The sequence below is a fragment of the Solea solea genome, chromosome 6 (genome assembly GCF_958295425.1).
Source record: "Solea solea chromosome 6, fSolSol10.1, whole genome shotgun sequence".
Taxonomy (NCBI): domain Eukaryota; kingdom Metazoa; phylum Chordata; class Actinopteri; order Pleuronectiformes; family Soleidae; genus Solea; species Solea solea.
The window spans coordinates 16,090,177-16,106,069 of record NC_081139.1 but is presented as its reverse complement, the minus strand read 5'-3'; the positions used below and the strand labels follow the sequence as shown (position 1 = coordinate 16,106,069).

The window sequence follows — 15,893 nt, the reverse complement described above, 5'->3', positions numbered from 1 at the left end:
CTGCTTGTGTGCTGACACAACAAGAGGAGAAGAACACATTTGAACAAGAGAAATTGATATTCTTCTCACAGCAAGTGTCTGTTATTCACGCCCCTTCACACACTATGGGAACTCAGCCCGCCAGAAGCAATTTGGGATACGGTGTCTTGCCCAAACGACACAACATTTTGCGGACTGCAAGAGCCAGGAATCGAACCTCCATCCAACGCTATACCCCGTGAGCCACAGCTGCAGAGGGCTTTTAAATGAATCTGTATAGACAGATTGATTTAAATCAGTCAGTCTGTCTGTACGGATTGATTTAATTCAGACCTGGGTCAAATATCTGAAAGACAATTGTTTGTTGTCACGATGCCTGATTTGTCACCTGATCGATAACTTATCTGACTGTCAGGGTTGGTTTTCTGGAAAAAGAGAACTTTTGCTTAGCTGTGTGCAGTCAGGGCAGTCTGACTTCACTCTGTCAAAAGCTCCACTGCGACTTAGAGTGAGAAGTCAACGTTACTGGCATTTATTTCGTATCTTGTTTTTGTTTTTTGTCCTGTGGACCATTTTCATTTATTTGTATTAGATTGAATTGGTTTGGTTTGCTTTGGTGTAGACAGTTGAATATCAGGTGTAAACCCAAAACTGTCCAAAGTGGTTAATTTATTAAGCACAAGCACAGTGAAACCTCGGATCCAGCACCAGAAATGCACCAGAAACGTTTAGTTTTTTTTTTCTTTTTCCGATGTCCCTTTAGGGGCTCCGTAAAATAGTTTTAGGTTTGTGTGGTGTGAATACCCCATTACTCTTTTTTATTTTTGTCCCAGTTGATGTAACTAAACATTTTGTCTACTCCCTTTCTCCACAATTTAAGCTCGCTAATGTACATGCACATGTAGGCTATTGATTGATGGGCATATTATTAGCTTCGGAAGTACTGGACAAAGTACAAGTTCCCCCTGAGAATTTGAATGAGCTATAATGCACTTTAAATAATGTGGATTTCTTGTTCTTTTCACACTATAAGGTAAGGCATTTTGATGTGTCACAATCACCACAAGAATAAATTATAAAACAAGGAATGGTAGAGTTTCACTTGGTACTTTAATAACTGCACCCAGACAGCAGTGCAAAAAAGCAGTGCAGAAAAAAGCTGGTGAGCACGAGATACTTTCTGGTGCGCACGAGAAAGTATCTCGTGCGCACCAGAAACGTTTAAGTTTTTTTTTTTTTTCGATGTTCCTTTAGGGGCTCCTTACTATTTGTTGGTTACTCACATAACTTGCATCAATGGATCATTTGCGCTCACTAGCATTTGCACAACTAGTGACTAGCCTGGGGCTAATGCTCAGTGAGAACAGTCAACAACTAATGCAAATGTTGTATATTCCTGGAACACAAAGTTCTGGCCAAGACACAGGTTGATGCAATTGTTTGTGCCTCCCAGCATAACTGACATAAGAGCACGAATCCTACCATGCAAAATCCACATCTGCTTGTGTGCTGACACAACAAGAGGAGAAGAACACATTTGAACAAGAGAAAATGATATTCTTCTCACAGCAAGTGTCTGTTATTCACGCCCCTTCACACACTATGGGCACTTAGCCCGCCAGAAGCAATTTGGGATATGGTGTCTTGCCCAAACGACACAACATTTTGCAGACTGCAAGAGCCAGGAATCGAACCTCCATCCAACGCTATACCCCGTGAGCCACAGCTGCCAAGGGCTTTTAAATGAATCTGTATCAGATTGATTTAAATCAGTCAGTCTGTCTGTACGGATTGATTTAATTCAGACCTGGGTCAAATATCTGAAAGACAATTGTTTGTTGTCACGATGCCTGATTTGTCACCTGATCGATAATTTATCTGACTGTCAGGGTTGGTTTTCTGGAAAAAGAGAACTTTTGCTTAGCTGTGTGCAGTCAGGGCAGTCTGACTTCACTCCAGCTCCACTGTGACTTAGAGTGAGAAGTTAACGTTACTGGCATTTATTTCGTATCTTGTTTTTGTTTTTTGTCCTGTGGACCATTTTCATTTATTTGTATTAGATTGAATTGGTTTGGTTTGCTTTGGTGTAGACAGTTGAATGTCAGGTGTAAACCCAAAACTGTCCAAAGTGGTTAATTTATTAACCAAGCACAGTGAAACCTCAGATCCAGCACCAGAAATGCACCAGAAACGTTTAGTTTTTTTTTTTTTTTCGATGTCCCTTTAGGGGCTCCGTAAAATAGTTTTAGGTTTGTGTGGTGTGAATACCCCATTACTCTTTTTATTTTTGTCCCAGTTGATGTAACTAAACATTTTGTCTACTCCCTTTCTCCACAATTTAAGCTCGCTAATGTACATATACATGTAGGCTATTGATTCATGGGCATATTATTAGCTTCGGAAGTACTGGACAAAGTACAATTTCCCCCTGAGAATTTGAATGAGCTATAATGCACTTTAAATAATGTGGATTTCTTGTTCTTTTCACACTATAAGGTAAGGCATTTTGATGTGTCACAATCACCACAAGAATAAATCATAAAACAAGGAATGGTAGAGTTTCACTTGGTACTTTAATAACTGCATGCAGACAGCAGTGAGGCCAATTCCACAAGAAAGAAAATCGAAATTCAAGCTCCCAGTGACATTTGTAAGAATGCTATAAGTTAATCGAAAAGTGCTCTGCAACAAATACAGACTTTTCCTCAGTCATGGTACACAGTATCTCTCCCAATCCAATCATGTTGAACCATGCTGAGCACGTAAGGAGGTAATGTTGGTGTATTATACAGCAAACTAAACCAGTGAGCAGTATTTCAGTATTACTTTGCTCACTCCTGTGGGATATATCAGTGAGCAGATGCTGTCTCCGTCTCTTCTTGTCCTCTCCTGACTGCTCTCATCACAGCAGCTTTGTTGAAGCATGACACCACAGTCTGTTTCTCAGTTTGTGTGAACAGGCGTTCTCTTTTGGGCACCTCTGTGCGCTGTATCCATGCAACTGTGCATTTTGCATGTTCACACCATGTGTGGGTTTTTTTTTCTCTCTCTCACACTTCAAAGATGTGCAACAGTTACTGGAGACTTTACATAAGTAGTTATGTTTGTGTGAATTTACCCAAAATATCTCTGCACAGATCCGTAGAAACCCAGAGTTGTTTCCATGTTTATCTTTTCTTTTCTAAATTTTGGGCACGTCCTATTGCTTTTTTAAAATTTTTATTTTGAGACACCTATGATGGTAATGGCAATGTGAATGGCATGTCCTGTGTATTAGACAACTGACAGCTGTTTTTTTTTTATTACTAACTGTTTAAGACAGTGGGTCTCAATTGTTTTATACATACATATGCACTTGGGTCAAAATTTTCTCCACTCTGATCATATACCCTGGTATATACAGTAGAACAGTATTTCTGAGTAGGACCATGGGTTGAGGAAAACTAATCTATGAAATTGTTTAACAGGACAATTTTAATACATTTTTAAATATTTTTTGGAGAATTCATTTTGATACCATGTAGCAAAACTACCCTTGTAAAGGAGGTTCATAAAGCTGTAACATTTATAAGTTATCACTACAATGTTATAACACAGTAGATAAAAAAGGTACCTATGATATTTTGCTTAATAGTGAACCCCGATGCATTTGTACTGTTTATGCCTCAATTCTTGCAGAACACTCTCTCTTCTAATATCTCATAAGTTACTATAAGTTACTAGCATTAAACCACATTCAACCTTGATTGCTATATACTCAGCTATATAAGTCAGTGAGGTGGACACCACTGTGTTCGTGTAACTGCACAGGATCCTGCCAAATAGTGAGACTAATTGTTTGTTAAAATGTGTTAACAACGAAATGAATTAACTCCAACGTAATAACTTGTGTATAGCTCTGTTGACCATGACACAGCTTAATTACAATGAACTCTTTCTGCTGCTTTCAGATCAGTAAACAGCATCTGCAGACAGTCAAAGAACGTTTCCAGTCCTTCCTCAGTGGAGACACTCAGATCGTGGCTGACGAGGCTTTCATCAATGCTGTTCAGAGCTACTATGAGGTGAGTTGTATTATCTCTTATACTTTTGTATTCAAACAGGCTTAGGGCTGGGCAGTACGACAATAACAACATATATATTACAATACAAAAAAATCTACAATACAATTTAAAAAAGGAGGTTCAATATATATATATCAATATAATGTTAATGCACTTTTCAACCACACTTTGATACAAAACACATTCCTATGAAATCATTTGTGAAATGATTTAAAACATGATTTAAAACCTTAAAAAACAGATTCTATAACTACCACTCAGGAGCAAATCTTAATTATCTGACTCTTCATTGCAATAATTATCTGCAGCCACTGATTTGAAGAGAAACCAATTTCTCTGAAGTATTACATTTTATTTCTTCATCATTGTTAACGAGTTCGAAATGTCTGCAATGTTCATGCTAATTTGGAATTAGCAGACATGTCATCAGAATGAATAATGCAGATGTTTTGACAGCATCTCCTCGGTAGTAAAACTCCAATTAGCATGGAAAGTATCCAAAGCAGAATGGATAACTGGAATGTTGTGGTAAGTTGGGTAGATAAGACACTGATAAGGAGTGAATTTACATTTTTGATGTAAATTTCTTCAAACACAAAACAGCAGCCCGAGCATCAGCTGTTGAGTTACATCAGAAAAATCCTGTGTCACAACAGGCAATTTTGCACGTACTGCTCTTCTTCTTGTAAAGTTATGAGATGGCCTGACAGCTAGACAACTCAATCAGTCTTATTTCTGTACATACTGTGTGTACACAACATGTGTAGTATTTGTGTATGTGCTGAGAGGTTATCCAGTTTGGGAGCAGGACAAGGTAGAGTATCTGTGCTGGGGAAGTGGCACTGACACACTGACTGGCACCTCCTTATCAGTTAATGTGGTAGCACCAGCAAGCCAGATGAGAACAGTGTGATATTTAACAGATGAAGCTGGTGCCACAGGTCATCCAATTCAATTAAAACCTAAAGATCCCAGCTCGGCTCCAGGCTGAAACTAAAGGAAGGCAGGCATGGGGGGGTTGAGGGGTTGGAGACCAGGCGGCAGACAGAAATAGAGGGCTAAAAGAAAAACGGGGACAAAGGGTCAGACAGTGATGGCAGCAGGTGACAGGAATTAATCTGTCATCAAAAACACACTCATTCAATCTTTTAAATATCAGTCAATTCACACTTGGTGTGACAACATGGGGTTTTTGCTTATTTCTGAGGTTTTTCGGGAAAAAAAATACAACTTTAAAACAAAACCTTCCAAAGGCATTGCTGCCACTTTATTTTGCCACTAGACAGTCTTTTCCAGATAGAGACTGAAGGTTTTTGAAGGTTTTCTGAAGGTTGTGCACTGCTCACCCCTCTGCACCAAAGTCTACTACTGCCTCTTTTGTCGAGCTTGTGCCACTTTGGTAAATCTGAAAAAGTGTATTTTAAACACCAAATCCACACAATGTTGAATGATGTTAAACCATAGATTTTCTCTGTGGACTTTAGTGCAGGTCAGTGAGTGGTCTACAGAAACAGAGGCGTGTGCAGCGGCTTGCTTGGTGAAGTCAGTATTGTTTCTAAAAACTTCCACTGTCCCGTAGCCATTGCAGTGAACATTTAGTGCTGCAATGATTAATGGATTATTAATCGATTACAAATGAATTGTCAACTATTTTGATAATCAGTTTGAGTGTTTTTTTTTAATAATTAAAATAAGCTTTCGGCTTCTTAAATGTGAATATTTTCTAGTTTCTTTGCTCCATATTACAAAGAAATCATAAAAACAAATTAATTTTGGTTTGTGGATAAACAGATGAATCAGTTATGAAAATAATCATTATTTGCAGCCCTAAGTGGAATAGTTTTTGTTTCCTCAGTACTTCAATTTGCCTGCACAGTGTGCCTGAACACACCACTTCCCATATACAGCAGAACATTTGTAGTTTTAGAAACCCAAGTGATTTGTCAGTGTGGATCTGTCAGTTAACAAAACATCTCACTGACTGCAGGTCTTCCTAAAAAGTGACCGTGTCTCCAGGATGGTGCAGAGCGGCGGCTGCTCAGCCAGTGACTCCCGGGAAGTTTTCAAGAAGCATATAGAGAAGCGTGTGCGCAGTCTGCCTGAGATTGATGGCCTGAGCAAAGAGACGGTCCTGAGCTCCTGGCTTGCCAAGTTTGACACCATCTACCGTGGTGAAGAGGATCTCAGGAAGCACCAGCAGAGGATGACAGCCAGCGCCGCCTCTGAGCTCATCCTCAGCAAAGACCAGCTCTATGAGATGTTTCAGCAGATCCTGGGCATCAAGAAATTTGAACACCAACTCCTTTATAATGCCTGCCAGGTTAGTTTTCTTTTTAAATTATTATTATTATTTATTATGGAATAGATACAGAATCATTTTCTGATGTCCTTTTTGCAGCTATATTGTGAATTTAGTTTTACAAAAATCTCCCTGTTGGAGCGCAGATAAAAAAGCCTAACTTGAACATGACGGACAGAACAGAGACAGAACACTTGCCCACTTGCTCACTATGAATTATATTTTGCTGCTGTGTTCTCTCATGAGTTCACTATTTATGGATTTAACTAAACTGTCAGGAGAAGGAGTGACCTTTTTCAAACATTTGTGTTCTTACATAGAGCTCCTCCAATTTCTGGAAAAAGTTTAGGTTTAGTTACCCTAAAATTATCTTAAAAATTATATTGTTATTTAACATCACTTAAAAACTACCACGTTGTTCATTGCAGCTGTTTTTTTTCTTTTTGTATGTGTTTATTTATCGATTCACTGGTTTGACTTTACAGTGAAACCAGTGAATTCCTTACTCACAGATATTGGCAGATTGTGCGGAAAAAGAAACAAAAAACAAAAGAAACCCAACAATTTCTAACCAGAGTAGGATTTTCTGTGAAGACGACACTTTAATAAGAATGGGAAACAAAGAGAGAAGTAGACTTTGTGTGTAAATAAATCGCCTGTGGTTTTGGCAATGCTTCTAAAAGGCTTTCTGTAATTATCAGATCAATAATGTATGGATTCGGAGTCATTATCATATATTTTTCATACTTTCCTTGGGTTTGAGGGCCACATTGTGTCTCTAATGTCCCAACTGTGGGAAAAAAAAATGTAAATTTAATACGATTTGACCAGGAGGATTACGGTCATTTATTTTACTTCACAAGGACAGCGAATGCCACAGACAAACCACAAATATTCACGCTACTTTCACATTTGTTTTTAAAGAGACGGATGATCATCACAGTTGTGCCTCAACACAAAATCATGTTCACATACGCGTCACTTTTGAAATAATGTATGTTTTTAAACATCAAATCAAATGTAGCAAAGAAGCTACAAATCACACAAAACTGCAGTGAAGCAGCAGTTTTCTTATCAGCCTTCAGTCATTAAAGTCCAGCTGTCCAAGAAGCTCTGATTACTGGCCTTGAGTGACAGTCTTCGCTGCATCATCCTGTCTTTAAGTTTATTTTTTACATCCAGGACATTTATGAGAAGGGCAATATGTGCTCTCCCTCACAGATAGTGACAGGAAGTGTCTAAAAGACATTTTGTGGGACAGCTCCGGTCGAACGGTTTGGAAATAAAATAAGAGAGGCACAAGGTTGAGATGGTTTAGATTGATTATTTTGGACAAAGGATGTTGAACATGGAGCTGCTGGGCAGGAGAAAAAGAGGAAGAGCACAGAGATGGTTTGTGGATGTTGTGAAGGAGGACATGAGGACAGTTAGTATAACAGAAGAGGACACAAGGGATAGGAAGCCGAATGAAGACATGACAGACGTGACAGAATGGCAATAGTATGATAATCATTTTGTAACATGGAGGTCTGGTGAAGTAATACCTTACCTTTCTACTACTATTTGTTGCTCAGTAATAACAACGAAACAACAAAATCATTTTATAGATATATTTAAAAAAAACAATCATTTTCAGGTATAGCATAGCAAGGATAAGTATTATCAATGTAATGTCTTCAAATGAGTCATATATGATAACTACCATATATGAAGTTGAAATACTACTGCTGATACTTCGCTATTCCTGTATACCCTCATTGCTATTCATTTATCATGTTTTTACCATACTGTGACATATACTGTGACATGTCACAATACTGTGAATTTAATCCAAAAAAGATGGGCTGAATTGTAATTTTGAAACAACAGCAGCAGCAGTGTGAAAATGTGACGGCAGGAGAGCAGTCAGGTGTGTGTCGGCTTTTTTTCTGCTTGTGTGGTAAACTGAACACGCAGATATGAACAGAGGGAGGGAACAATACGACAAAAGGATCCTGTATGCCAGGTACGAAACCAATGTAAAATCTGCTGCGGGATGGAAAATGAGTTATTAATATATGCAGAGTGTAATGGTAATGAGAGGGTAGAGAGCTGCGCTGTAAAGACAGATTGATGTGGTAATAATGGCGTCCAGTCGTGGGCAGCTGTATGCAGGCCTACAGGTACTCAGCCAGTCTTTTGTCAATGCTGTGCGTGTGTGTGTGTGTGTGCGTGAGTGTGTGTGTGCGTGAGTGTGTGGTGGGGCTTTTGCATCCTTTTATCTTTTCGCTCCCCTTTATTGTGTCACTCTAACATTGGCTGATGGAAATATTTGCCATGCATCTACAGCTGCTAGGACGTCCTCCTTTTCCTCCGTCCACTTTATTTTCATCATATTTTTCAAAGCTGTATCCAGTCTGTGCACTTTTCACATAATGAATGATATTGCGTCTTATATTTTCTCAGACCAGGGTAAATTTTCTTGACTTATTTAGATGAGAAAATACACATAAACAAAAAATGGGGCCTTCCTCTAAGGCGCCATGTGTAACTTTTCAATATAAATCGTCGTCTTTAAGATTAAAACCATTGTCAAATGAGTGCACGCAAAGTTGATGACTCTCTCTCTCTCTGTAGTGTTTATGTCTTGTGTAGCCAGTGACACAGGAAGCGATTTGTCCTCTGTCAAGACAGATGGAGGCAACAGGAGCAAGTGCACTAATTAATCCAGAGTATGACTGAAAACACAAAGACGTGCCCACGAAAACGTGCACAAGTGATTCTACTGCTCAGAAATGTAAATGAATGAAAATCGTCCCCGCCCGCCCCTGCAACGCTGCTGTATACACACAAACACTCCTTCAGTCAGGTCTTATAGTACTAGTATTTTCAGATGAAGACACAAATTATGTTACATTGTTTTTCCTTCATGAAGACCAAAAAGAGTCAAAGACAAATCAACAACATTTACGCTCTGCAGATCTAAGGAATATTGTGCTTTTTTAATAATGTACCACAGCCTCTCTTTTCAGCACATATACACCCACCAGGTGTCATTTCATCATTGCCATTTAAATTTATCTTCAGGCTTATCTTTCCATGTGAGACACGAGATGATTTTTTTCTTCTCTTGTCATGGACAGTTGCCATTTCTGGAGTGATCACTGTGAATTAATGAGCTGTAAGCTGTAAATCCGCCGCCGTCTGTTGCAACCAGTTCTGAATGGAGACACAGGGGAGGGAGCTGTAGGTGTTGGATGTAGCATAGAGGTTGTTGCTCCGCAATCGTGATGCTGCCGTGCAATCTTGAATGAATCCATCATTTGCATATGGATTGTTTTCATTCATGAGTCCATATTATTTGTTCTGCTGCGCTTTGGATTCGACCAGCAACTGTGCAGTGTTCTCCTCAGCCATATGAGTTTGATCTTAGGGGACATTTGTACTCATCTACTGTAAATTGTAAGATGGTGGGTGAGGCACTTTCTGATTGTATTTTAGGAGGAAGCTTCCACTTTTCTGATTTGTTTTTATTCTTTTTCTCTTGGTCTTGCTGTAAATGTGCTGTGAACTTCAATGTTATAGTGCATGAAAGATTCACTTTGTCACGTGCAAACATTTCAACATACATACAATATGTTTGGAGGACAAGGCTGGCTGGTTGACAAAGTTAGTCGACTGATTTTGTTCAAGGTGTTTGTTCAATCATGTTTTGGCCAAAACAAAGCTGGAGGTAGTAAGCTTTCAGACTTCAGTGAAAAAACAGTAGCTGCTCTGATGTTGGGTCTCTTACTCTTGTGGTTCACTGTGGGCCTGTGAGTTCATCTATAAGCCCTGAAGCCTGAGCTCCATCTTCTTTGAAAGCAGGTGAAAATGTTAACTTTCTAGTGTTTCCCCTACCATGGCACACGGCAGTGCAGGAGTTGGCACTGTTCTCCCAGTGTGTGTGTGTGTGCGCGTGCGTTTAAAGGCTCATAACCTGTCCAGGGTGTAACCTGCCTCTTGCCTATTTGCCATCAGTGATTGGCTGCACACCCCTAGCCTGCAATCCTCCCAACAATTTGTGTAGATAATGATACTCTACTGCAACTGGACCTCCCGACCCTCAAAATGGCATGTACATGTCGAATGGCCTCGTCTTTTACTTCATTTCCTAGTGAGTCTATGTTGTGCCTTTCACTGTCTTTTATTAGAATGTCTTCATGACCGCATTGTCATACGTCTTCACAATAGACATGTGTGTGACCTCAGGACTCCTTACAGTATCCTGTGAATGACAGCACAGAGTGCAGAGGTCACAGATCAAATGCAATAACAACTCCCGATCATAACATACCAATTTTGTACATTTACTATATGAATAAACAAGTCAAATAGTTATTCAGTTATTAAACTACAAGTATATTCAGTGTATACCTTTGTAGCAGCATGTTAGACTCTTAAGCAGCTCGATGATGGTGCCTTTTTATACCATTAGCAGGCGACCTAACAAAACAATTTCTATAAATAAACACATTTAAATATGTTTTTACACATTTCCATATTTTTCTTTTAATAAATTAAATAAAGAAAACAGTCACAATTAAGATGAGAAATATACCTGCAATTAAGAGCACATTAATGTTTTTATTAAAAAAGTGCAATTATTGTGCAATATTAGACAAAATGTTAAAATGCAATAAAACCACAACCCAATGTTGCCAGTAAACCTGTAAGCTCCCATAGTTACACAGCAGTAGACTTACACAACATGCGCATATTGACCTGTAAAGAATTTAATGAAGAGTGGAAGGGTTAGAGTTTTTACATCGAGGTTCATCAGTTCTCTCTTGGGTCTCTGCAGAAAACTGAGTACAGAGAAATAACAGATGACAGAGGAAGACGACAGACTGAACTGTATAAACAAAGATGGTGATTAGGAGGAGGCAGACAGGATGGGAGGCCCAAGCATTACAAGAAACAAAAGGGACTTCCACTAAATGAGCTGTGTGTTCACCAGTTATCAGTGCACAGTGTAAATATTGGCTTCTTGTCGCGGGAGCTGCTTTCTGCCTAATAACTGCCCATTAAAACCCAATAGTCAGAATCACAGTTAAATAACTCATCTCACTCGAGGCGTATGCTTACTCGATAATGGTGTTTCATAGGGAAACGAGACAACTGTAGTTTCAGAGGCGTTAGGTAAACTGTTCTTTAAACTCAAAGTGGAATAATTCTACAATATGACAAAGTACCGACAGATGCTTTGCTGAGGGGAAAGATAATATGCATGACTTTTTTGATGTATTACGTCTCTACAAGCTTCAAATCCAAAACTACCACAGAAAACTGCACAATCCCATGGTTCTCAAACTGTGGTACGCAAGCTTCCCCTGGTAGTACTTTGAGGAAAATCAGAAAAACTGTTCTACTGGGGGTATGTGACGGGAGTGGAGCTGAGGAGTTTTGACCGGAGTGCATAGAAAATTAAACAAATAGCAAAGCAATCATAATAAAGTACATAATAATGAGCAAATTATCTTATTGGGAATAAACTACCTCCTGTGAAAAGTCTGTAGCTGACCTATTTGCACCATTGTATGAAAAGTTTAAGAACCTCTTATTTCATGAGGAGCAAATCCCTGCACTACCTGAGATCTTGAAACATCCATTTTTTCTGCCCAAGTCAACGTCTCGACTTGGGTACATACGCAGAAGGCTCAGGCTGTGTATGTGCATCGTAGAGATGACCCCAGCTGGAACAGTGAAGCACAGATGCAATTTACAGCAGCTTGAATGGGATTTGTCCTCTTCTTTCTTCTTCTTGTTGCCTGTAGCTCAGTTCAGCTGCTTTTGAAGAAGAGCCAGAGAGAGAGCTCATGGTTTAACAACAGTTTAACCCAAGATACATTCAGATTAAAGTGTTCCTTTATTGTCCTTCAGGGGGATGTAAATACATATTAATGTCTTAAAATTAGTTTTTGGATTCAATTGTTAAATCAGCAAAGACATTATCATGTCACAAACGTGTAAAAATGTCTTTCAGTACAGATTTTTCTAGAAAGTATACATTAGTAAACTAACCCACTCATATGAGGCTTAAGCTGGAGCTCCACTGGCTTTGTGTGCACTTTATTACACGAGATACAGACATGCCATTCACACAGGGGGTGTGTCTGCTGCAGAGCTGCATCCATGTTCTATTTTTAGGGTTTTGCATTTGAAAATGATCATAAAACATATTTTTAAATCCTCCTCTATAATCAAGTAAATGCCAGGACTCTTCAGCATTAAGCAGCTTGTCCGTCGGTTTCCCAAATATTTCCCAAATGGATTTAGACGACTGAAAGACTAGAGTGCTTCTACTCTGACACAGAAGCAGGATATGTGTAATGTGTTTCTGACATATACGAGACAAGACTCTGAGACTGTGGTGAGAACGATCCCTGTTCAGCTGTGAAACATGTGTGGGTCCTAGTAGTTTAGAAGGGAGACACATGGCTCTGGTGCATCTCAGGCCCGGGAGAGTGGCTTCTCAAATTACTTAATATGAGTTCCTAAATGAGAAGCAAGCGATTGTGTGATGCTGACTCGCTGCACACGCATCCATTATGGCCAGAGACCATCTTGAGAAGCCGCATAATTCACAGGAGGAAAGCAGACATGTCAAAAACGTAACTCCTTTTTTACTGCTGTAGTGGCCATCGAAAAATGACACCATCCACATTAATAATTGGTCCCCTCTAAATGCTTGCTTTGCCACTGTGATGAGGTTTTCGCTGAAATATGACTTCATTAATCCATCATGTTTTTAAATGAAGAAGGGCTTATTTTGAGGAAAAAGTACCCCATGTTCTAACTGGCGTCTTTATGACTGACCACAATAATAATCTAGAACTCCTTGAGACTTGAAAGCTTAAGTTTATTATTTAGACTTCATAAACACTGATGTATGTCTAACACATTAGAAAATAAGGACATATCACAAAGTAACACACATGTCACCAGTTAATCTGACAGTTTATATCCACCTCCTCATCTCACTGTGTCCGTCTTGAACTCTTTTGGCTGAAATGACTATTTATCTATTGGCATCATGTCTTATATTCTCACAGTGTGTAGGTTGCAAGTACAGCATGTCTCATACAAAAATGACGACAGGATGTTATTCTTAGTGAATTGATTCAATAAACTGGCTGGGAGCTTTATTTAGTATAATTGTGACACATTGTGCAGGTAAGTTGTGTAGTTATATAAGCACAGATATGGAGGAACTGAAAATACTGCATATGTATGTAACTGAGCATATCACGCATCATTCCCAGTCTCCCCTCTCACATTTGGGAGGAAATTACAGATCCGTCGGCGGCTCCTCTTGGTGAAATATCACGTTGTGTGTAATCAGGTTAGGTTAAAACCCACATGCCATTTTAAGTTTCTCGTCTCTTTCTACATACACACCTGTTTGCAGTCAGTTCATTCTTCCTGACATCATTAATCATGTTACATCACTATTTCATACCAGGTTGCAAAAAAAGTTTATATAGTCTATATCCATGGTTCTCAAACTGTGGTCCATGTACGTGGTGTTGAAATCAAGTTAGAACAACTATTACAGGATGTTTTGCTGCTTTGAAGGTTTTCAGATGTCCCCCCCCCACGCACACATAGACATGAAGACATTGTTTACATTTATGACAGCTGAAACACGAGTTCTGGCAACAGGACAGTGAAAGCCTCACATCAGCAAATGAGATGATTGTTCTCTAACAAACTGCACACATCATAACAAGCAGCAAGGTCAAAAAGCGCTGCACATATGTCTTTTGATGATGAATGTGCCTTTGGCAACAGTGACGGCTGGAACACAGTAGACAAATTGAATTGTCGGCCAGCACAGCGGATATGTAGCGAGGGAAGAACAGAGCGCTTCTTTCCCTTTTATCAGATGGGTTTTAGTCATTAGGGCTGTGGTGGAGTCTGCATCTCCCTGAAAGCCTCAAAACACAAAACACAAAACACACAAGCCTTGTGAGTGCTGAACTAATTAGTACATGAATCAATTGAAAGACAATCAGTGAAAATTTCAGCCATCAGTTCGGGGTGGATTTGAGTGGATACAAATGTTTAAGACAAAACTGGTTAAAAAAAACCCCAAAACAAAACAAAACGTGATTTAAATCAGTCCTAGAACGGTTCCTAGAATTCATCAACAATAACTAGGTTAAGGGTCAGGCTCGTAATCCCTATGATTGTCCTTTAACTCTTGAAGTTCCCAACTGGTAAAAGTTACAATTTATCCAATACTTTGATTTATGACCATGTACCAAAACAAAATTTTTTGTCAGCCTTCAAGCTATTACGCATGAAATAATCATGCTAAATTGATAAACTAAGTTATGTGGTCACTGACAGCATTTATCTCAATGTTCTTCAGTCAAAAATTGGGGCTATAGACATTTAGGTTTTTAAGAGTTGAATCTTGACTCTTGAATCTCGGATTTGTGTGGAGTGCTTTTACTTTGAAACATGAACAGGATGTGCTGCGTTTGAGAGATCATTTTCATTGTACATTTTTTTTCTCTGACAATCATGCGGCTTGTGTGAAAAATAGAGTATCTAGTACCCAAAAGACTCATGCAGCTCAGACACGAGGAGATTTGCGGGAGACGTAGGTCTCATGCAGCCAGTTTGAGCGCTCTCATTAGTTAACATTTGTGCCTGCGTGAAAAGACGAGCCAGAGCATGGCGCACACACCCAGTGGGAAACCAGCCTCATTGGTACTACACTGTATTCAGCCTGACGCTCTGCTCACTAACAAGTTTTGTGACCCGCAACTAATGGCCCCTAATTAGCACAGGATTTGCAGACGGCAGTTGCCAGGTGTGACAGACCTCCACAATAAGTCAGTAAGACATGAATCTGCTGACAATCTGTTCTGACTGTGCGACTACGCAAGCTCCCCCAGCCAATCAGAGACCAGGACAGTGTGCTGTCAGGTGAGAGCCAAACAGGAAAAGACATGGAACTGAACTAAACGAAGTCTGATATCATGCACCGACAAAACACATACCAGTTTAAGGGTAGGAGGGCTTTTGCAAAATGTGCACATGCATGTGTAAGAACGACAGAACATAAGTTTTCTCTTTTCTGTTTTTATCATTTCTTTCTTTTTTTGCTATTAAGCAAGAAACTGAAATGTCACAACGCGGTTTCACAACGAGTGAGACTGATTTACGCCCCTCAAAAATGAATCGTTTCACTTTCGCTGCCCTTCTTTGCTTATATTTATTCAACAACATTTTATTTTCAATGTTCTTTTGAATGTAAATCAGTTGTAACTAAACCAGTACATTATAATAAATGATGTACCGGAATACCCTCCAATGATTAGCTATTGATCTGCATAATTATGTCAGTGTTTTATCCATAGTAGCCCCTTAAAATAAACAACTGCTGTTAAAAGATGACGGCACAGTGAGAGTGAAATGGTACAGGGCTGGTGCGGCCCCAGCTTCCGCTCACCCTGTGCAACTGTTCTGAGCCAGATGAATATCTTTTACCAAATCTGATTCAGAGCCAAGTACAGCTG

General features: G+C 39.4%; 1 protein-coding gene across 3 annotated transcripts in view; it reads left to right on the top strand.

Moving 5' to 3' along the window:
* Positions 1–15,893, top strand: part of cadpsa (Ca2+-dependent activator protein for secretion a) — a 126,500-nt gene that overhangs the window by 24,080 nt on the left and 86,527 nt on the right. For all 3 annotated transcript variants that reach the window (XM_058631681.1, XM_058631680.1, XM_058631679.1), the window contains exons 2-3: positions 3,930–4,043; positions 6,031–6,363. In XM_058631681.1, the coding sequence (XP_058487664.1) occupies positions 3,930–4,043; positions 6,031–6,363 (447 nt within the window). The remainder of the gene's footprint in view (positions 1–3,929; positions 4,044–6,030; positions 6,364–15,893) is intronic.